The sequence below is a fragment of the Oryctolagus cuniculus genome, chromosome 17 (assembly GCF_964237555.1).
Source record: "Oryctolagus cuniculus chromosome 17, mOryCun1.1, whole genome shotgun sequence".
Classification (NCBI taxonomy): Eukaryota; Metazoa; Chordata; class Mammalia; order Lagomorpha; family Leporidae; genus Oryctolagus; species Oryctolagus cuniculus.
In genome coordinates, this window is record NC_091448.1 from 14719275 (window position 1) to 14742065 (window position 22791).

Genomic DNA, 22791 nt, shown 5'->3' on the forward strand with positions numbered 1-22791 from the left:
AGTACTCAAACAGTATTTTTCACTTTGTGTTTCTATGTGGGTGCAAACTGTTGAAATCTTTACTTAATATATGCTAAACTGATCTTCTGTATATAAAGAGAATTGAAAATGAATCTTGATGTGAATGGAAGGGGAGAGGAAGCGGGAAAGGGGAGGGTTGTGGGTGGGAGGGAAGTTATGGGGGGGGGAGCCATTGTAATCCATAAGCTGTACTTTGGAAATTTATATTCATTAAATAAAAGTTAAAAAAAAAGGAAATCCTTAATACCAACTTGTTCTCCTGGTACTTTAAACTTCTTGATAACATTATTCATATAATTTATCTTTTAGCTATTTATTATTTAAAACTTAGTCTAATTCAGATTAAATTGTCAAACAGTTGTGAGTTAATGGAATTCAACTTAATGTTGGTGGTCTATATTTTTTCTCCTTTAGGCAAAAATCTAAGGTTAATTTTAATTACTTTTGTTCTACTAAACCAACTTTTTCAAATTTTTTTTATAAAGGCCAGATGGAAAATGTTTGAAGCTAAGTGGGCCACTCTTGAATTTTCTTCCTTGCTCCTTTGTTGTTGTTTTCCTTTTTCTTTTACAACCTTTGATAAATGTAAAATCATTCCTAAATTAGGGGCTGTATAAATACAGACCTGGATAGGATTTGATCCATGGGTTGTAGATTAAGTACAAATATAAACACACAGAATATAAATACTTACACCAGAAAGTCCATATGCATGTCAATAATGAATCAAGATCTTATCACCACTTTCCTCTATAAGTAAAGTTTTTTCTATCTGGGTCTTGTCTATATAATTTTAAAACTACAAACTGCATAGTAGGCATTCAATGCATGAGACCCACACAGACTTACAGAATTGCAGAATTTATTACTGGAAGTAACTTCAGAGATGATCTGGTTTGAACCCCTTATTCATTTTATGGATAATATAACTAAAACTCATAAAGAAATATGATGAAACAACTTACAAATATTGGAGGGATAGCAAGCCTTCAAATGAATCCTTATGTAATTCAGTCAAGTAGTTTTCACTGAGAATTCTGGAAAATGAAATTGAGGTTATTTCTAGATCAAAATGCAAACTAACTATAACTACTTGCTATACAGGAATAACTCCATCTGTGGAGCCAACCTTGGTAATGGTGCCACTTAAGTACCCTAATTCTAATTTCAAGTTAGTGATGTCTTTTCTATTTTCATTCATAGCTTTCATAGCTTTTCTTCTGTTCTCTTTTTTTCTGGCCATCTCTACACACACACACACACACACACACACACCCCTACCCACCTTTCCCACCAAATCATATATTTAATATCTACTCTGTGGATCACAAAGTCCTTGTTAGATCTAACTCTGGGTATCACCAAGATTGGCAGAATTGCCATTTCCTCCTGTCTTTTCCCAGACCTTACTATGGGAGTCCCACATGGAGCTATGTCGGCTATAAACTAATGCAGACATGGGAGGCAGAGATGATAACTGAGTAGTTGGATCCCTGCTGCCCATGTAGAGACCTGGATTGAGTTCCAGACTCCCAGCTTCACCTGGCCCAGTCCCAGGCATTGCAGGCATTTGGGAAGTGAATCAGTAGATGGGAGCTCATTCTCATCCTCATTCTCTCATATTCTCTCTCTCTCTCTCTCTCTCTCTCTCCATTTCTTTGTCTCAATCTTCCCCCAACTCTATGCCTCACAGATAACTTAATTAAAATTATTTTTCGTCTCACCCCTGTCCCTCAGCCTTCCCTACCTACCTTTTCCACTCTCCAAGGAAACCAGTGTTACTCATTTTTGTGTGAAACGAGTTTCATTTTTCTCAAACGTTTGGAAATAAGATCTTCAAAGCATATACAATGAAGGTAAATATAAACAATATATAATATTTAAGAAATTCATAATTTAAAATCATAACTGCCTACTTGTAGCATTTTTTCACTTACCAATGAGATATCAGACTAAGTGGTCATAATCCCTCTTCCTAGACTATTAAGTCTGTTATGTGTTTTATTTTTACACTTGATTTTAGGCAAAAGGCCGAGAAGAATGTATTTTATTTTTATTCAAGAATAATTTCTGACTTAACTACATAAGTTGAACCATGATATGACACACAAATTGTCATGAGAAATGACAGTCAATTCTTTTCTTAAATATTTTTTCTAAAATTATGTGTCTAAACAGATTCCTTCTACAAATAGGAAAATGATGAAACAACAGGAAGATAAAGGACAGAAACATTAAGGAAATACAAATTTCAATAAATAAATTTACAAGTAATCAAAAAAATTCAAATTCAGATAGGACCTCTTTAATCACCTGTCACATCAGCAAAAAGATAGAGAGTATCTAGTGGTGAAGGGTAATGGGAAATGAATGTTGCTATGTTCTGACTGACGAGTAAGTTGATAAACAGTTTTGGTGACATTTAAAATTACATATCCAGGGTCTTCACCCCAATGATCCCATTTCAAATATCTGCTCTACAAAATGCTTTCCCATGTTCACAAAGAAGTATGCACAAGGATGTTCACTGCAGCAGTGCACGAAATGAGGATATAATCTAAAATCTATCAGCTGGGAAATTCTTAAATAAACATACAGCCATACTGTGCAATGTTATGCAGGAGTTTAAGTGAATAGAATAGCACTGTAAGTATTGGGAGGGAAAGAAACCCAGGACACATCACGAAGTGAAAGAATCAAGCTGCAAGATGCTACTATTTAGGTAAAATAAATAAATACATATATATGAAACCACACAACAAACCCATTTTGCTAAATATAAACACGTATGTAGGAAAAATGCATGGGGAAAAAGTTTGGAAGGACATATGTACTAAACTCACAGCAGTGCTTACCTTGGTGGTAGGGAGTTAGGACACAAGGAAGGTTTTCACTATACCTGTTATTTCATTTTTTATCATTAAGAATAATGTATTAAATGATAGAAAATGAATATAAATTGTTTCTTAATTCAAATTCTATGGTTAAAACAACCATAGAACTAAAATCAATATATATTGATTTGTGATATGGAAGGGAAATGAGTTTTCTAAGAGGTGTTGACTTAAAAATTATGGACCAAGAAAGAGCTTATGGTGCTGTTAGTTTTTTTTTTTTTTTTTTTTTGGTATTCATATTTGGAGAGAATACTCACAATTTGTCAGTCCAACGGTATGCTTTCCAAACATTTTCATCAATGTAGGAAATAGAGTTTTCCTGGAAATTTCTGTAAAGAAAGAGTTGGTATCCTTGAATAGGTAGGAAGAGAATGAGCAGAACAAGGAAAATAATAATTGCAACCTCATGGGGCTACTGGAATGCAGAAAATATCACCAGCTTTTTAATTTCTAGGGCTCTCAGCTTCTTACTTCACACAGTTAGTAGAGATAATGTGGAGGGCCTGGCAGAAACAATGAGGCATCGCTATAAAAGCTTAAGATCCTCCTCTCCATCCATGTTCTCTCTCTCTCTTCTCTCTCTCTATTTATTTAATAGGCAGAGAGACAGAGAAAAGGGAGAGACAAAGGGAAGGAAAGGTCTTCCATCTGCTGGTTCACTCCCCAAATGGCCACAACAGCCAGATACGTATGGGTCAGGGTGAAGCCAGGAGCTATCTAGGTCTCTGAAAAGGTTGGCATGGGCCCAGGTACTTGGGCCTTCTGCAGCTTTCCCAAACACATTAACAGGAAGCTGGATCTGAAGTGGAGCAGCCCTGGATTTGAACCAGCATGCTGCCCTATGGGATACCAGTGTTGCAAGTGGCAACTTAACCCACCAATCTCTTTGACAGATACTTCCAGTCAATTCCTTTCTCCAAGGAATTGATTAAACTGACTTGGTGTCTAAACTGACTTTTTTTTTAAAGATTTATTTTATTTATTTGAAAGACAGAGTTACAGATAGAGGTAGAGACAGAGAGAGAGGTCTTTCATCCACTGGTTCACTCCCCAGATGGCCGCAACGGCCAGAGCTGCGCCAATCCAAAACCAGGAGCCAAGGAGCTTCCTCCGGGTCTCCCACATGGGTGCAGGGCCCAAGCACTTGGGCCATCTTCCACTGCTTTCCCAGGCCATAGCAGAGAGCTGGATTGGAAGTGGGGCAGCCAGGACTAGAACCAGCACCCAGATAGGATGCCGGCGCTTCAGGCCAGGGCTTTAACCTGCTGCACCACAGCGCCGACCCCTAAACTGACTTCTTGTATAACTCAGTAAGAAAATGGTAAATAATTTAGGGCCAACACTGTGGCGTAGCGGGTTAAAGCCCCAGCATGCAATGCTGGCATCCCATATGGGTGCCGGTTCGAGTCCCAGCTGCTCCACTTCCCATCCAGCTCTCTGCTATGGCCTGGGAAAGCAATAGAAGATGGCCCAAGTCCTTGGGCCCCTGTGCCCACGTGGGAGACCCAGAAGAAGCTCCTGACTCGTGGCTTCGGATCAGCTTAGCTCTGGCCATTGCGGTCATTTGGGGAGTGAACTAGTGGATGGATGACTCTCTCTCTCTCTCTCTCTCTCTCCCTCCTCCCTCCAATCCTCCCTCTCTTTCTCCCTCTCCCTCTGCCTCTCTCTGTAACTCTTTCAAATAAATAAAAAATAAAGCTTAAAAAAAAGAAAATGATAAATCAACAGAAAAATGGACAAAATTGTATCATTATCAGCAAATATGAATAAAGATATGCTATATCAAGTAAGTCAAATGCTTTGGCCAAGTTCCCTCTGCTGAAATGTTTCAGGTATTTAATGGATAAGGACAATCAGTAATCAGAGGGACAAATGTGCTAATACGGGTAGCCTTTTAGACATACTGCAAATCACTGACCCAGGAGTGAAGTATTACCTCATTGTGGGAAAAATGCAAAAGAGGGTGATTAGAAGGAAGGACACACAGCATAATGGTAACCAGGGTTGACCTATGGATGACAGAGTATAGAGGATGGGGTGATAAAGGAAATGGGGTACAGATTTTCATTTTATCCTATGTTCTTTTTCACAAAAGTAGGAATGTACCAATGAATTATGAAAGTTTAAAATAAGCTGTTAAATGCCTTGAGTTACACTGTGGATAATTTTGAGTCTTTATCTTGACCTCTGTCCTCTCTCCTCAGAAAAAAATGCATCTGTTTGGGGCCAGCGCTGTGGTGCACTAGGTTAATCCTCCGCCTGTGGCGCTGGCATCCCATATGGGCGCTGGTTCTAGTCCTGGTTGCTCCTCTTCTAGTCCAGCTCTCTGCTGTGGCCTGGGAGGGCAGTGGAGGATGGTCCCTGCATCCACATGGGAGACCAGGAAGAAGCACCTGGCTCCTGGCTTCGGATCAGCGTGGTTCCGGCCATTGCGGCCATTTGGGGGGTGAACCAATGGAAGGAAGATCTTTCTCTCCGTCTCTCTCTCTCTCACTGTCTGTAACTCTACCTATCAAATAAATTAATTAATTAAATTAAATATTTTTTTAAATGCATCTGTTCAGGTTATGTACAAATTTTTTTGGATGGAGCAGAAATGGTCAGGACATCTATCTGCTCATCTGCCTAGTGGACATTTCCACTCAACCAGAAACCACTTTTTAATGTTCGCCAATAAAAAGTGCCTAAAAGTGAACACATCTCCTTTCTGACTGTTCAATTTCCACCTCTTAGGCCACCATCATTCCCACCATCATCCAGGACAAAACCGTGGTGTCACGTTTTTAGCTTTTCTGTACATTCTACCCCACAGCTCTTTGGTCAATCATGAAATCTGTCCTTTCTTTGTAGCCTCCCATGACTTTCGTTCCACGTCTATCACAACTACTCTGATTTAGCCCCATGGTCACTTTACTCCTTAAGTTTTTTCTATTTGATTTCCCTGAATTAAAATGTCCTCCCTAGGTCACTCTACATATGGATTTTAAAAATAATTCCTCTGGGGCAGGCTTTTGGCCTAGTGGTTAAGACAATGCTTAAGACACTTGTATTTCACACTAGAGTTACCTGGGTTTGATACCCAACTCTGGGCTTCAGCCTTCCTGCCAATGCAGGACACAATGATGATGGCTCAAGTAGTTGTGTTCCTGCCATCCATGTGAGAGACTTGAATTCTTGGCTCTTAGCTTCAGCCAGCCCAATCCCTTTCATTGTAGGCATTTGGGGGAATGAATTAGTGGATGAGAGCACTGTCTTTCTTTCTCTCTGCCTCCCAAATAATAAATAAAATTTTTTAAAGAAAAATGATCAATTAAAAAAATCCTCCCACATAATGATAGGATTAAATGTCAAAAGGATCACATAAACGAGTGTCTGCTAATAATAACTGATAAAATTAAAAAGGAGAGAACGATCCAACATGGGAAGTGGGATACACAGCAGACTCATAGAATGGCAGATGCCCTAAATAGCACTCTAGCCTCAGAATCAGCCCTTAAAGCATTCAGATCCAGCTAAAAAGCCCATGAGAGTTTCTTAGGCATGGAAAGTCAAGACACTGTGGCAAAAAAAAAAAAAAAAAAAAAAAAAAAAAACACACCAAACACCTAAATGAAAGATTTCTGTGAGTGAGATCCCAGCAGAAAGAATGGGCCACCAAAGAAGGAGGTACCTTTCTCTGAAGGGAGGAGAGAACTTCCACTTTGATTATGGCCTTGTCTGAATAAGGTCAGAGTTTGTGAACTCAAGAGGCTTCCATAGCCGTGGCAGCTCATGACAAGAGCCTTGGGTGATTACTGACGTCATAAATAAGAGTGTCAATTGTTAAATCAACAACAAGAGTCACTGTACACTTGCTTCCCATGTAGGATCTCTGTCTTTAATGTGTTGTACTATGCAAATTAACAGTAAAACTACTACTCAAACAGTACTTTATACTTTGTGTATCTGTGTGGGTGCAAACTGTTGAAATCTTAGTATAGAACAAGTTGATCTTCTGTATATAAAGATAAATGAAAATGAATCTTGATGAAGAATGGGATGAAAGAGGGAGTGAGAGATGGGATGGTTGCAGATGGGAGGGAGGTTATGGGGGGAAAAGCTGCTGTAACTCAAAAGTTGCACTGTCGAAATTCATGTTTATTAAATAAAAGTTTAAAAAAAGAAAAAAAATCCTCCCATTTTAATCATGTCTCTCTCTTGCTTGAAAACTGCCAATGGTTCTCTATATCTCATTATATAACTTTGAAACCCCTGTAGCTGATATTCAAGATTATTCATTTAATATTTTTCACTGCTTCCTAAGTCAATTATTTTTAGTTAGAATGTCTACTAAATCCTGATCATTCCCACAGCCAAGTCTTTGCCTAGGCTGGGATCCCTGTTTTCTCCTCTGTTTATTAAGTAATATCCATTCTTAGACCCCATCTAAAGTTTTAGCTTCTCCATGCTTCAGCATGTGACTCATACACTACTTAGCCTTGTGTCGAGAACAAATGGGTGCTATATACAGAGGGACAAATATATTCAGGTCACAAATGAGGGATTGAATAATAATAGCTAATATTTATATATATGTTGAGCACTGACATAAAAGTATATATGTATCCACTCTTCTAAGTACACACAATCCAATTAAATGACAACTGTCATAAATCTACTTTACAGATGAGGAAATTGAACAATGGGACTAAATAATTTGCCCAAGGTCACAAAGCTAGTAAAAGAAAGACCTGTGTTCAAAGCAAGGCAATCTGGCTCCAGAATCTACTCTTAAACATTTTGTTGTATCATCACTAATGATTTGGGATAAGGTGCATGTGCAAAAATGGGAGTGAATCTAAGAATGATATGACAAGCCTAAACAAAAATGAATCAGGAAAAGGAGCAAGGGCAATCACAAGTGAGACTGCAGAGGGGGCACAAGAGTAAGAAGGAACAGGAGTATAAGAAAAGTTGAAAAGCAGAAGATCAAAACAGAAAATCAGTCAGTATAGGATGGGGACCTGAGGAGGGCCCTGGAAGATCTTCAGGAAAAGGCTACCATGGACAAGCAGGATGTAGGGAACTATGAGGAAGGGCCGTTCTTACAAGATGGTGAAGGTGCCATTGTAGCTGTTGGGCGCTGGCACAGGCACTCGGTGGAGCTTCTGTGTTGGGCTGAGACCAGTACATGACAGTGTCTCATCTCTGCAGGTACAGAGCTCACAAATGTTGATGTTTTTGGTTATGTTATTTTCCTTTTGCACAGTTAAAGCATTTTCTGGCATGTAGTTTACAGAATACCGTGTGGTAGTAAGATCCAGTGTCAAAGGTTGACCTGTGATTGCAGTTAAGTTTGGGTGCTGAGTATGAACCTGGCCTGGATGTAGAGCTGTAGTCTTCTTCAGGGCTGTAGAATGTTCAGCCTCTGTAGTGGATACTGGTGTTTTGCTAAGCTCCAGCTTCAAAGGCTGAACTGTGACACTAGGTGACCCTGTATGCTGAGCTTCATCCTGACCTTGTGTTGGAACTGTCCCATCTTGATATACTGGAGGTTGGGTTACAACTTCCTTAGGGGGCTGAGTTGGGGTCTCCTGCATGGTTGGAGAGGGTTCATCCACAGTACTGGGTTCTGAAGTTATGGTAAGTTCCAAGTTCAAATATTGACCAGTGACTTGAGTCAGATTTGGATGCTGAGTCTGAATCTTGTCTGAATGCAGAGCAGTAGTTGTCTTCAGGGCTGTAGAATGTTCAGATTCTGTAGTGGGTTCTGGAATAATGGTGGGTTTTAAGTCCAAAGGTTGATCTGTGACACTGGCTGACACTGGAGGCTGAGTTTGATCCTGACCTGGTGTTGGAACTGTCATCTTGTAATACACTGGAGATTGAGTTACAACCTCTTTAGGTGGCTCTGTAAGCTGAGTTTGAGTCTCCTGCATGTTTGGAGAAGGTTCAATCTCTTCACTGGGTTCTGGGGTTATGATAAGTCCCAGGTCCAGATGTTGAACTGTGCCTTGAGTCTGGTTTGGATGTTGAGTCTGAACCTGGCCAGGGGATGGAAGTGTCACCGCAGGGTGTTTTGGAGGAGATATGGTCTTCTTCAAAGTGATAGAATGTTCAGCCTCCATAGTGGGTTCTGGAGTAATAGTAAGCTCCAGGTCCAAAGGTTTGTGTGTGATGTTGGGTGACATTGGATATTGAGCTTGATTATGACCTGGTGTTTGAACTGTCACCGCCTGATATAGAGGAAATTGAGGTACAACTCCCTTAGTTGGCTCTTGAGGTTGATTTGGGGTATCCTGCATAGTTAGAGAAAGTTCACCCCCTGTAGTGGGTTGTGGAGTAATGGTAAGCTCCAGGTTCAGAGGTTGAAATGTGATGCTGGGTGGCTTCAGATAATGAGTTTGATCTTGAGCTGGTGTTGGAGCTGTCACCACCTGATATACTGAGCCTTGAGTTGCAATCTCCTTAGGTGGCTCTGGAAGCTGTGCTGGGTCTACCTGCTGGGTTGGAGAACGTTCAATCACTTTAATGGGATCTTGGGGTTGAGCTGGAAGATTTTCCTGGACTGGATATGGCTTCACTTTCTCAGGGGGCTCTAGGATCTGAGACAGGGCCTCATTTTTCACTGAAGAAGCTGCCAGCTTATCAGGTGGTTGTGTAGGCTGAATTGCGGCCTCTTGCTGGATTGGAGCTAGTTCCATCTCAGGGAGCTCTGGAAGCAGAGATGGATCCACCTGTTGGACTAGAGAGGGTTTCACCATGAGAGGGGCCTCGGAATGCTGAGCTAGGGCTGCCTGCAGGCTGAGATGGGATCATCTCCTGAGGAAGAGAAGATTCTGCCGCCCTACGAACCTCTGAATGTGCAACTACAACCTCCCGGGGTTCTAGAGATGGTTCTGCATTCCCAGATGCCTCTAGAGGCTGAGATGGGACCTCTGCAGGGTTAGAGAAGGATTGGCCTCCTTAAAGGGCCATGAAGGGTATCCTGAAGCCTCCTGCTGCATTGAAGATGCTTCAACCTCCTTAGGGGGCTCTGGTGGTTCAGCTAGAGCTTCCTGTTGCATTGGAAGAAATCCTACATCCTCAGGAGAATCACCTATGGCCTCTCGTTCAGCTAAGGAAGATTCTATCTTCTCTGGGGGTTCTGGAGGCTGGGAAGGAGGATCAAGTTGGGTTGGAGAAAATCTAACTTCCTCAGTAGGAACTGTAGGTTGAGAAGGATCCCCTAGCTGATCTGAAGGAGTTTCAGTAGCTGAAGTGGGCTCTGGGGTTATGATAAATTCAAAATCTAGGTGTTTTGCTGTGATTTTAGGAGACTTAAATACTGACCTTTGAATGTTGTTTCTGGATCAAGAGGTGAAAATGTAGTCATCTCCTCAAAAGGAAAAAAGCTGCTTATCTCCACAGAGGATGCTAGAGGCTGAGTTGGACGTTCCTGTTGGAATGCTCTTCGTTGAACACCTACAGGGGGATTTTGAGGCAGAGCTGAATTCTCCTGCTCACCTGTAAAATGATCCTCAATGGCTTCTTTGGGCTGAATTAGGATCCCAGGATCAACTGAAGATTGCTGAGCCAAGACTGTCCGCTGGTCTTTCAAAGGCTTAAGCTGCACAGGGAACCCTGTGGACTGAGCTGGGGCCTCCTGCGGGGTTGAGGTTTCCACCTTATTTGCGAACTTTGAAGGTTTAACAGTGATACTGTGCAATCTTGGATGCCAAAATTGATCATGACCTGCAGGAGAAACTATTATCTTGTGATGCTCTGAGGGTTGAGCTACAACTTCTTTAGGGATCTGTGATGGCTGAAATGGAGCTTCATGCTGCATTGGGGAATTTTCAACCTTTGGGGAGTTCTGTAAACTCTCAGCTGTGGCCTCCTGCTGCATTGAGGAGGGTTTCTCAACCTGAAAACCTTCTGTATATGGAGCTGGAGCCTCACGTTGGATTGAAAACATTTTAAACTGTTCAGGAGGTTCTACAAGGAGAGCTGGAGCCTCATGCTGGGTTGTAGGTTTCACCCAATTAACTGGGATAGAGGACTGATCTATAATGTCATCAATGATTGGAGAAGTTACCACCTTCGCAGTAGGTTCTGATGTTATTATAAGGTGTAGATCTGGAGGTTTAACAGTAACATTCGGCAAAACTGAATGTTGAGTATCATGGTAACCCAGAGGTGAAATTGTCACTTGCTGTTGCTCTAGAGACAGAATTTGTTCCTGCTTCTGTGTTGAAGAAGGTTCCACATTATCAGCATGTTCAGAAGGCTGAGCCTCCACAGAAAACTCAGAAGGTTTCACTGGTAGCTCCTGCTCACTGGGATAAGGTTCAGTGTCCAGAGGAGGACCCGGAGGCTGAGCTGAGGCTTCCTGTTGGTCTACAGAAGATTCAGTCTCCATAGGAGACTCTGCTGGCTTCTCCTGTTCACTAGCAGAAGGTTCTGGCTTCACAGGAGCCTCCAGAATCTGAGCTGGTGCCACCTGCTGGGTTGGAAAAGACTCAACCTCTTTGTTAGGCTCTGAAGTGATGGTAATTGCCACATATGCAGGCTTAACTGTAACACTGGGCATGTTATACTGAAGAGTTTGATCCTGACTTGGAGGCTGAACTGCCTCCTCATGACCTGGTGGAGTCTGAGCTATACTCTGGATAAGAGATTCTGGACCTTGAGCTGGGCCCTCTTGCTGAACTGGAGGTTTGACTTCCTCAGGGGGCTTCCACGGCTGTGCTGGAGTTTCCCGCTGGCTGCCAGAAGGTTCAACCTCCTCAGGAAACTCAGAAGGGTTCATGGGTAGCTCCTGCTCACTGGGATAAGGTTCTGTGTTGACCAGAGGAGGAGCAGGAGGCTGAGCTGGGGCTTCTTGTTGGTCTACAGAAGGTTCTGTTTCCACAGGAGCCTCCAGAATCTGAGCTGGTGCCACCTGCTCTGTTGGAAAATACTCAACCTCTTTGTTAGGCTCTGAAGTTATGGTAATTGCCACATCTGCAGGCTTAACCATAATATTGGGCATGTTATAAGTTTGATCCTGACTTGGAGATTGAATTGCCTCCTCATGACCTGGTGGAGTCTGAGCTATACTCTGGATAAGAGATTCTGGACCTTGAGCTGGGCCCTCTTGCTGAACTGTAGGTTTGATTTCCTCAGGGGGCTTCCACGGCTGTGCTGGAGTTTCCCGCTGGCTGCCAGAAGGTTCAACCTCCTCAGGAAACTCAGAAGGGTTCATGGGTAGCTCCTGCTCACTGGGATAAGGTTCAGTGTCCAGAGGAGGACCCGGAGGCTGAGCTGAGGCTTCCTGTTGGTCTACAGAAGATTCAGTCTCCATAGGAGACTCTGCTGGCTTCTCCTGTTCACTAGCAGAAGGTTCTGGCTTCACAGGAGCCTCCAGAATCTGAGCTGGTGCCACCTGCTGGGTTGGAAAAGACTCAACCTCTTTGTTAGGCTCTGAAGTGATGGTAATTGCCACATATGCAGGCTTAACTGTAACACTGGGCATGTTATACTGAAGAGTTTGGTCCTGACTTGGAGGTTGAACTGCCTCCTCATGACCTGGTGGAGTCTGAGCTATACTCTGGTTAGGAGATTCTAGAATTTGAGTTGGGCCCTCTTGCTGAACTGGAGGTTTGACTTCCTCAGGAGGCTTCCAAGGCTGTTCTGGAGCTTCCATCTGGGTCCCAGAGGTTCCATTCTCTTCAGGAGAGAAAGAAGGTGGAGCTGACTGCTCTAACTCATTGGGTGAGGGTTCAGTGTCCACAGGAAAGTCTGGAGACTGAGTTGGGGCCTCCTGTTGGTCAAGAGAAGGTTCAGTCTCCACAGCAGACCCTGCATACTCAGCTGGCTTCTCCTGTTCATTGACAGGAAGTTCTGTTTGCACAGTAGCCTCCAGAATCTGAGCTGGTTCCGCTTGTTGTGTTGGAGAGGACTCAACCTTTTTGGTAGGTTCTGAAGTTATGGTAACTGCCACAAATGGAGGCTTAACTGTAACTGTAACAGTGGGCACGTTATACTGATGAGTTTGATCCTGGATTGGAGGTCGGTCTGCGACCTCCTGACCCGGTGGAGTCTGAGCTATAACACTCTCCAACAGAAATTCGGGAGCTTGAGCTGAGGACTCTTGTTGGATTGGAGGCTTGTTTTCTTCATGGGGCTTCTCAAACTGTCCTGGTGCTTGCATCAGACTTCCAGATGGTTCAAATGCTTCAGCAGACTGAGAAGCTGCCTGCTCCTGCTCACTGTTAGAAGGTTCATTCTCCAAAAAATAGCCTGGAGTATTTGCTGACACTTCCTGCTGGCTTAGAGAAGGTTCAGCCTCCACAGGAGACTCTGTGTACTCAACTGGTTTCTCCTGTCCACTGGGAGGTTTTGTCTGCACAGCAGTAGTTCCTAGAATCTGAGGTGGCGCCCCCTGCTGGGTTGGAGCATATGCAACCTTTTGGATAGGCTCTGAAGTGGGAACTTCCACAACTGCAGGCTTAACTGTGACACCCGGCACATTATAATAATGAGTTTGATCCTGACTTGGAGTTTGAACTGTCGGCTCATGACCTGGTCGAGTCTGTGCTACACTCTTAAACAGAGATTCTGCAACTTGTGCTGGAGCCTCTTGCTGCGCTGGGGGTTTGACTTCCTCAGGGGGCTTCCCAGGCTGTCCTCGAGCTCCCATCTGACTTCTAGATGGTTCAGTCTCTTCAGAAGACACAGAAGGTTGAGCTGGCTGCTCCTGCGCACGGTGTGAAGGTTCAGTCTCCATAGATGAGCCTGAAGGTTCAGCAGAGGCCTCCTGCAGGTCTAGAGAAGGTTCAGTCTCCACTGGAGACTCTGTGTGCTCAGCTGAATTCTCCTGTTCACCAGCAGAAGGTCCCGTCGCCACAGGAGCTCCCGGAACTTGAGGTGGCACCTCCTGCTGGGTTGGAGTTTCTACCTCTTTGCTAGGCTCTGAAGTTATGTTAAGTTCCACATCTGCAGGCTTAACTGTAACACTGGGCACATTATACTGATGAGTTTGATCCTGACTTGGAGGTTTAGTTGTTACCTCATGACCCAGTGGAGTCTGAGCTACATTCCCCAACAGAGATTCTGCAACTTGAGCTGGAGCTTCTTGCTGCTCTGGGGGTTTGATTTCCTCAGGGGGCTTCCCAGGCTGTCCTGGAGCTCCCATCTGACTTCCAGATGGTTCAGTCTCTTCAGAAGACTCAGAAGGTTGAGCTGGCTGCTCCTGCGCACTGTGAGAAAGTTTTGTGTCCATAGAAGGGCCTGGAGACTGAGCTGAGGCCTCCTCCTGGCCAAGAGAAGTTTCAGCCTCCACGGGAGACTCTGTGTACTCAACTGGTTTCTCCTGTCCACTGGGAGGTTTTGTCTGCACAGCAGTAGTTCCTAGAATCTGAGGTGGCGCCCCCTGCTGGGTTGGAGCATATGCAACCTTTTGGATAGGCTCTGAAGTGGGAACTTCCACAACTGCAGGCTTAACTGTGACACCCGGCACATTATGAGTTTGATCCTGACTTGGAGTTTGAACTGTTGGCTCATGACCTGGTCGAGTCTGTGCTACACTCTTAAACAGAGATTCTGCAACTCTTGCTGGAGCCTCTTGCTGCGCTGGGGGTTTGACTTCCTCAGGGGGCTTCCCAGGCTGTCCTTGAGCTCCCATCTGACTTCTAGATGGTTCAGTCTCTTCAGAAGACACAGAAGGTTGAGCTGGCTGCTCCTGCGCATGGTGTGAAGGTTCAGTCTCCATAGATGAGCCTGAAGGTTCAGCAGAGGCCTCCTGCAGGTCTAGAGAAGGTTCAGTCTCCACTGGAGACTCTGAATACTCATCTGGCTTCTCCTGTTCACTAGCAAAAGGTTCCATCTCCACAGGAGCTCCCGGAACTTGAGGTGGCACCTCCTGCTGGGTTGGAGAAGACTCAACCTTTTTGGTAGGCTCTGATGTTACGGTAAATCCCACATCTGCAGGCTTAACTGTAACATTGGGCAAGTTATAATGATGAGTTTGTTCCTGACTTGGAGGTTGAATTATCACCTCATGACTCAGTGGAGTCTGAGCTATACTCCCCAACAAAGATTCTATAGCTTGAGCTGGTGCCTCTTGCTGAACTGGAGGTTTAATTTCCTCATGGGACCTTCCAGATTCTTCTGGGGTTTTCAACCGACTTCCAGAATGTTCAGCCACCCCAGATATGTCAGAATGCTGAATTTGTTGCTTGTTTTCACTGAATGAATGTTCAGTGTCCACAGGAGGGCTTGGAGGTTGAGCTAAGGCCTGCTGCTGACCTAGAGCAAATTTAGCCTCTTTACGAGACTCATCACACTGACTCAGCTGCCCCTGTCCGCTGGGAGTAAGTTTTGTCTCCATAGGAGTTCCAAGAATCTGAGCTGGGACCTCCTTCTGGGTTGGAGAAGACTCAACCTTTTTGGTAGGCTGTGAAGTTATGGTAACTCCCACAACTGCAGGCTTAACTGTAACCTTGGGCAAGTTAGACAGATGACTTTGACTCTTACTCAGAGATTGAACTGTCACCTCCTGACCCAGTGGAGTCTGAGCTATACTTTCCCACAGGGATTTTGGAGCTTGAGTTGGGCCCTCTTGTTGGGTTGAAAAAGATCTCACCACCTCAGGGGCCTGATGTAGGGCTTTGGATTGGGTTGAGGAAGAGTCTATCTCCCTGGTGTTCTCTTGAGGATGTGCTGGGGTCTGATGCTGACTTACAATAGGATGAACTTCCTTACCTCCCTTTGGCGTTATTGTCATTGTCAGTGTCATGTCTACTGGTTTAGCTGTGACACTGGGCAAGTCTGAGCGGAGAGCTTCCTTTGGACTTGGAGATGGAGCATTGACTTCATGGTGCACTGATGACTGACCAACTTCTTCACGAACAAGTAGATGCTGAGCTGAGGCCTTCTGTTGATCTGGAGAAAGTTTTACCTGTCGTTTTTGAACTGAGTCCTCCCCCTGGGTTGAAGGATTTTCATCCTCCTCAAGGTGCAGTGGATGTTGAGCTGGAGTTTCTTGCTGGAGTGAAAAGGATTGGCCCTCTAGATGGAACTGAGATGGTTCAGTTTGCTCACGAGACTCCCAGAGTTCATGTGGGTTCTCCTGGAATTCCAGAGGTAGGCTTCCAGGATAAAGTGTATCCATGCTTGGATGTATATAATCATCCTGAAACATTTCCTCTGGAAGCTGAGGCTTTGTAAATTGGTCTGGAGTTCCAACGACAACCTTAGAAAGTCGCTGATGCTGAGCTGGATCCTTCTTCAGCTTCAGAGGTGAAACAATAAACGTGGTTGCCTTTGAACTCTGACTATCTAGAGACGGAACAAGTGTTTCAAATGACTGATCTGCAGCCTGATCTAGACCTGCAGTTTGAATCTTGTTTTTGAGTTGAGGAGGCAGATTACCTTCTAGCATTGGAGCCATCTCTGGGGCCCTTTGTTGCCAACTTAGCTTTTCATTCAGATCCTGATACAGAACATCAAGCTGGTCTGGCTCTGGGGGCAGCTCTTGAGCTGAATTCGTGTCCAGGAATGGAACCAAGTCCTCAGTCAACTCTTCAGGTGGGACCAACTTTTGGGAGGAAACAGAGGAGCCCAGGTAATCAAAGCCCCCAGGGTCTGCCGGGAGTGTGTGCGCATCGGGTGATCCAGGTGAGTGCTCAGAGGAACGTGGAACCCAAGACTCAGAAAGCCCTGAGGAGTCGGAGATCAGCTGGACTGGGTCCTGGAATTTTTCCCGAGGTTTAGTGGCTTGTACTAGCAGCCACAAAGGTTGCCACGCAAGGAGGAGCTGTGGGACCCACAGGCACAACTGGGTCATGGTACATAGGGATTACCGGACACAGCAACTCAGGCTGATGGGGCACCACTGTTGCACCTTGAGCAGGAACTGAAGTATTATGGAAGCCTCTCACCATGTGCACCTTAGCAACTGTGCGCCCCACCCTGCCCCGCCCTTTATTTATGACACCTGTATTTACACACCCTTAATAGCTCAGATCCTATTAGCTCTATGCCTGGGTGATTCTTTTCCCACAGTCACTGGGCCCCAGCCTCAGCAGAGGTGTCTACTGAACTGCACATCCCATGCCTAATCACAAGGCCACAGACCTAGATAGCCCTGGGATTCCAACAGCTGCTTAGGTGTGGGGAAGCAGAACTCCCCAGGAAGTAAGTGGGCCTGGTCCCTTCAGATATTCACAAGTTCCACTCCAGTTCTGTCACCCTGAACTCTTCCTCTTCCATGCTGAAATTTGAGATATCCCTCCTCACGAGTCCAGCAGAGCAGCAGGCAGGAGAAACACATATTATGGTTACTTATTTAAAAATATGGCCATTTTCTTTCTTTCTTTCTTTCTTTCTTTTTTTTTTTTTTTTTTTTGGACAGGCAGAGTGGACAGTGAGAGAGAGACAGAGAGAAAGGTCTTCCTTTGCCATTGGTTCACCCCCTAATGGCCGCGCAGCCGGCGTGCTGTGACTGGCGCACCACACTGATCCAAAGGCAGGAGTCAGGTGCTTCTCCTGGTCTCCCATGGGGTGTAGGGCCCAAGGACTTGGGCCATCCTCCACTGCCTTCCCGGGCCACAGCAGAGAGCTGGATTGGAAGAGGAGCAACCGGGACAGAATCCAGCGCCCCAACTGGGATTAGAACCCGGGGTGCCGGCACTGCAGGTGGAGGATTAGCCTACTGAGCCGTGGCGCCGGCCAAAATATGGCCATTTTCTCCAAACTCTCAATATTCTTTGTCCATGTTTGATAATTAATTCACTCTATTAGGTAGAGGCTACCATGGAATCAGCAGTGACTCCAAGATTCCTATAGCGGGGATTTGGGGTGGGTCAGCAATTCAATGAGGGGAGAAGGTTTGAATCTAAATGAAAAGCCCTGATTTGCTTGCTGTTTCACCTCTGGACTGCTCCTGGCAGCACTGCTTTGTCACTTTGTCCTCTTGAACACTGGACTGAGGATCTGGATCCTCTCTGAGGTTTTTGCCCTTTCTTTTTGGGTTGCCTTTTTAATTTTCTCTTTATAGATCCTCCACAGTTTGTTGATCCACCCTCTCCTCCTTCCCTCCAGTATACTCCCTCAAAGATCCAGACAGCCTTACAGCAAAGATTCCATAAAAATCACACTAGTTGGCTTCAAAAGAAGTGCACACTCTTCCTCCTAGTAGCCAAAGAATGGAAAGTTATTGAACACCTACATGGTATTACTCATTTTGGTTGAGATTCCCTAGAAAACTTAGTATCCATATTTTTTATAGGAAAAGTATTAATTAAGACCATATGACAGGTATGGGTAACTTTGTACCCCTAATAATCCCCAAGTCTACCCAATAGCCTCACCCTTAATAATGCCCATCCAACATTCAAGGACTTATCCAGAAGACTGGCAGAATGACTTTACTCACATGCTACCCAAACAGCCTCCTGGTTTCTGGAGATACCTTCGTGGGGTGGGTAGAGGCATTTCTGACCCAGACAGAAAAGGCTATAGAAGTCTGCAAGATCCTTCTCAAAGAAACAATCCCAAGATTTGTGTTTCTTAGGGTCCTGCAAATGATATTGGCCCCTCCTTCATAGCCAAATAACTCTCTCAGGCCTATGTATAACCTATAAATTCCATTCCTCCTGGCACCTGATCTTCAAAGGGTCAAAAAGACGAAGGAAAAAAAAAAAAAAAAAAAAAACTTTGACCAAACTATGCCAGGAGACTCAAGAACCTCAGACAGACTCCCTCTTCTCTGAACAGATTGCCCCCATAGGACCTCTTAAACTAGCCTGTTTGCCGGCGCCGCGGCTCACTAGGCTAATCCTCCGCCTAGCGGCGCTGGCACACCGGGTTCTAGTCCCAGTCGGGGCGCCGGATTCTGTCCCGGTTGCCCCTCTTCCAGGCCAGCTCTCTGCTGTGGCCAGGGAGTGCAGTGGAGGATGGCCCAGGTGCTTGGGCCCTGCACCCCATGGGAGACCAGGAAAAACACCTGGCTCCTGGCTCCTGCCATCGGATCAGCGCGGTGCGCCGGCCGCAGCGCGCCGGCCGCGGCGGCCATTGGAGGGTGAACCAACGGCAAAAGGAAGACCTTTCTCTCTGTCTCTCTCTCTCACTGTCCACTCTGCCTGTCAAAAAAAAAAAAAAAAATCCCTTTCTCTGTCTTTCCCTCTCTCTCTGTAACTCTGCCTTTCAAATAAATTAATTAAAAAAAAAAAAAAACTAGCCTGTTTGAGATGTTATGTGGAAAAACTTTCTTAGTCTGAGGCCCATTAGATAAAAAAATCAAATCAGACTTTAACCCATATTAATGTGGGATTAGTACAAAAGGCTTGCCCAAGAATATGGTAACCAGATACTGCCTGCCCGCTCCAAAGATAAATTCTTACTCCAAATTAAACCAGGAGATAAAATTTTGCTAAAACCTTGGGCAGAGGGGTCCACAGAAGATCAAACATGCAGATGTTTAAACTCTGAAGTCTTAGTGGCAGAGACTTGATCTAGTTATGGCATCTGAGATGTGGCTCTGGTGGGAGTTCTTTAGGTCCTTGAAAGTTGGCCCTCAGAAGGTAATTTTTTGAAGGAGTTTGGTTATTTAAGCCAAGTTCTACCTACATTCTCTCCTTGCTCCCTTGCTCACCATCAGCCATTGCCAGTCTCCACCACAAATGGGGCCACTCAATCCTGAACAATGAACCTCCAGACTGTATGCGGAAATTAACCGTTTCCTTCCCAAGAAGCTCCTTTCAGGTATTTTAGTTAAGGTAATGAATTCCTGACTAACAAAGAGGGGTCTCCAAAAGACCAAATTCAAACAATACAAAGAAAGGCAAACCATTATGAATTCTTCACTGATGTATTAATTTATTCTTCCTCACTAGTTTACAAGCTCCTTAAATACCTAAAGGTATCCTCACTCCTTAAATACCTAAAGGTATCCTCACTCCCAGAACCCAGTATATTAATTGGTTTATAATAGAGCACAGATGGTCTGTTGATTGAGCAAATTAAAAAATAAAAGTCCTTTTTTCAACTGAAGCTGCCTGTTGGGAAGGAGAAATAGAGGCTACTCTCTAAATTTTGAGTGCTGCAGGGGAGGCTGGCCTGTACTTTGAGTCACAGTGGGGTTTTCCTGGACATTCGGGAAACTTCAGAAGAGCTCTGAGGCCAGAGTATACGGAGAGCTCTTACCGTGGATAACTTTGCCACAGTTCTTGCCAGCAACCACTTTCCTTTTTGATACTGGAAAAGCAAAAACAAAAAATCTTTCAGACACCTTAAGCCTTTTCTTGATTTTAAAACAATTTTCTCTTTTCTGTGTTTATAAAAAGGCAAGGAAGAAAATACAAGATGTATGCATTTGCCAAATACAAAAGAACATGTATAATTAACTAGATAACAATTTGGGGAAAGGGTAGTAACTCAAGGTTCTATGTCAAGTAAATAAATAAATCTAATATGAATGTTCCCTCCTCTCAAGTATATATGGACTTGTTGACCCTCTCTATCATCACTCTGCCAGTGACAGGCCTTAGACTGTGAAATTCTCAAAGCCAAAAGCTTATGAAATGGTTGCAGTGTCCAAAGAACACTAATACTCATTACCCACAAACTGATACCAAGTATTTTGAAATTCTTCTAGAACCAACTGTAATATATATATATATATATATATATATATATAGTAGTGGCAACACAAGATGGTTACAGGAATATTAAAGAATATATGACAAGTAATCACTTTTTAAAATGATTGGTTTGAAAGGCAGAGTAATGAAGCGAGACAGAGAGCGTGAAGGATCTTCTGTTTGCTGGTTTAGTCCCCAAATGCCTGCAAGAGCCAAGGCTGGGCCAGGCCGGAGCCAGGAGCCAGGAACTCCCATTTGGTCTCCAACATGGGTGCCAGAGACCCAAGTAACTGAGCCATCATCTACTGCCTTTCAAGGTGCATCAACACGATGCTGGATCAAAAGTAGAGCAGGGGCCAAGCCGGCGCCGCGGCTCACTAGGCTAATCCTCCGCCTAGCGGCGCCGGCACACCAGGTTCTAGTCCCGGTCGGGGCGCCGGATTCTGTCCCGGTGGCCCCTCTTCCAGGCCAGCTCTCTGCTGTGGCCAGGGAGTGCAGTGGAGGATGGCCCAGGTGCTTGGGCCCTGCACCCCATGGGAGACCAGGAAAAGCACCTGGCTCCTGGCTCCTGCCATCGGATCAGCGCGGTGCGCTGGCCGCAGCGCGCCGACCGCGGCGGCCATTGGAGGGTGAACCAACGGCAAAGGAAGACCTTTCTCTCTGTCTCTCTCTCTCTCACTGTCCACTCTGCCTGTCAAAAAAAAAAAAAAAAGTAGAGCAGGGGCCAGTGCTGTGGCACAGCAGGTTAACGCCCTGGCCTGAAGCACCAGCATCCCATGTGGGTGCCAGTTCTAGCCCCAGCTGTTCCTCTTCCAATCCAGCTCTCTGCTATGGCCTGGGAAAGCAGTAGAAGATGGCCCAAGTCCTTGGGCCGCTGCACCCATGTGGGAAACCTGGAAGAGGCTCCCAGCTCCTGGCTTCGGATCGGTGCAGCTCCAGCTGTTGCAGCCATCTGGGGAGTGAACCAGTGGATGGAAGATCCCTCTCTCTGTCTCTACCTCTCTCTGTAACTCTGTCTTTCAAATAAATAAAATAAATCTTAAACAAAAAAAAAAAGTAGAGCAGCTGGGACTTGAACCAGCACTCTGCTGTGGGACGCCAGAGTCTCAAGTGGTGGCTTAACCCACTGTGCCCCAATGCTGGTCCCAACACGTAATCATTTTGATCAAAGAACGTGAATCCAGGATTGAAGAGGGTGTTGAACAGGGTACAGATGCAGATATAGTATACCAGGAATCACTACTGAATAGGATTCTCAGGTTCAGTAAAGGTTAAATTGATGAAAAAAGGAATACTGGCAAGAATAGGAGGCAAGGTCATAGGAAGTAGTCACATCAAGTAACAGGAAGTGAACTGGTACTTGAAAAAAGAAATTATTGAGTTACACAATGAGCTATGGCTGAGGGGCTCTGGGAAAGTAAAATTGGATGGCATGTGCATATGGAAGAGGCTGTCTACAATTCATTAGAGAATGACTGGGGCATCCTTGGGCTCTGAAGGGGACTCTGGAGAGGCGATTTGAGAGTGATGATGCCAATGGTGATAAAGCATCCTTTATGTTACAACTGGCAAGAGCTTACTAAGCTCATACATTTTAAATCTACACACACAGAAATATAAACAGAACTCTTCCGATGAAGATTTCTTAAAGGGCAGCATACAATGACCTAGGACTTGGCATCTGTAAGTTTGGGTTTGACCTCTAGCTTCCAGTTACTGAACCTTAAGCAAGTCCCCTCACCACCCTGAATTTGAATTTCTTCACCCAACAAAACTGACGACCAGTGGCACAAGGCGAGACAATGCATCTGAAAGCATTCTGTACGCCAGAGAACCAGACAAGCGCTACACTGTTCTCACGGAATTCTCCACTTCACCCAGCGGAGCCACGAATTCCATGAGAAGACTCCCATCTTCACTGGAGTCTCCTGAAAAAACAGCTTCCGGTCACAGGCCGCCTGGGCTCTGCGGGCATCCCTCGTGGAATAAAACTTGATGATGGCATAGAAACCAGGACGGGCCACGGCGGCGTTTGGGAAGACCCGGACTGAATACAGAAGGCCAAACTGGGAGAACGCTGCGAAGAGCGCTGTGCGTGGCCCCTGGGAACCCAGTCTGCATTCAGATCGGAGTTTTTATGGACATTAGTATGTGTCCCTCATTCTTCCTGACCGTCTCCCTCTACTGGGAAATTCTTAGTGGGGGCTTTCTGGGTGTAGAATTCCTGAACATCCTAGGACCCTAGCGCAGTGTTATTGGGCCTGATGGCCCCTCTGTGCAGGGTAGGG

The 22791-nt window shown here is 44.9% G+C and overlaps 1 protein-coding gene across 9 annotated transcripts in view; it reads right to left on the reverse strand.

Moving 5' to 3' along the window:
* The window catches only part of LRRC37A3 (leucine rich repeat containing 37 member A3), a 72343-nt gene that overhangs the window by 49192 nt on the left and 360 nt on the right, over nt 1–22791 (reverse strand). For 3 of the 9 annotated variants that reach the window (XM_051825821.2, XM_051825819.2, XM_070060477.1), the window contains exons 1-4: nt 10230–13805; nt 8007–9642; nt 3176–3247; nt 987–1058 (exon numbers count right to left, since the gene is read on the reverse strand). In XM_051825821.2, the coding sequence (XP_051681781.2) occupies nt 987–1058; nt 3176–3247; nt 8007–9642; nt 10230–13647 (5198 nt within the window). In that variant the 5' untranslated portion in view covers nt 13648–13805. Of the gene's footprint in view, nt 1–986; nt 1059–3175; nt 3248–8006; nt 9643–10229; nt 13806–20066; nt 20118–22791 lie in introns of those variants that run through there. The other 6 variants (XR_011383427.1, XR_011383426.1, XM_070060480.1 and 3 more) reach the window with 4 other exon arrangements.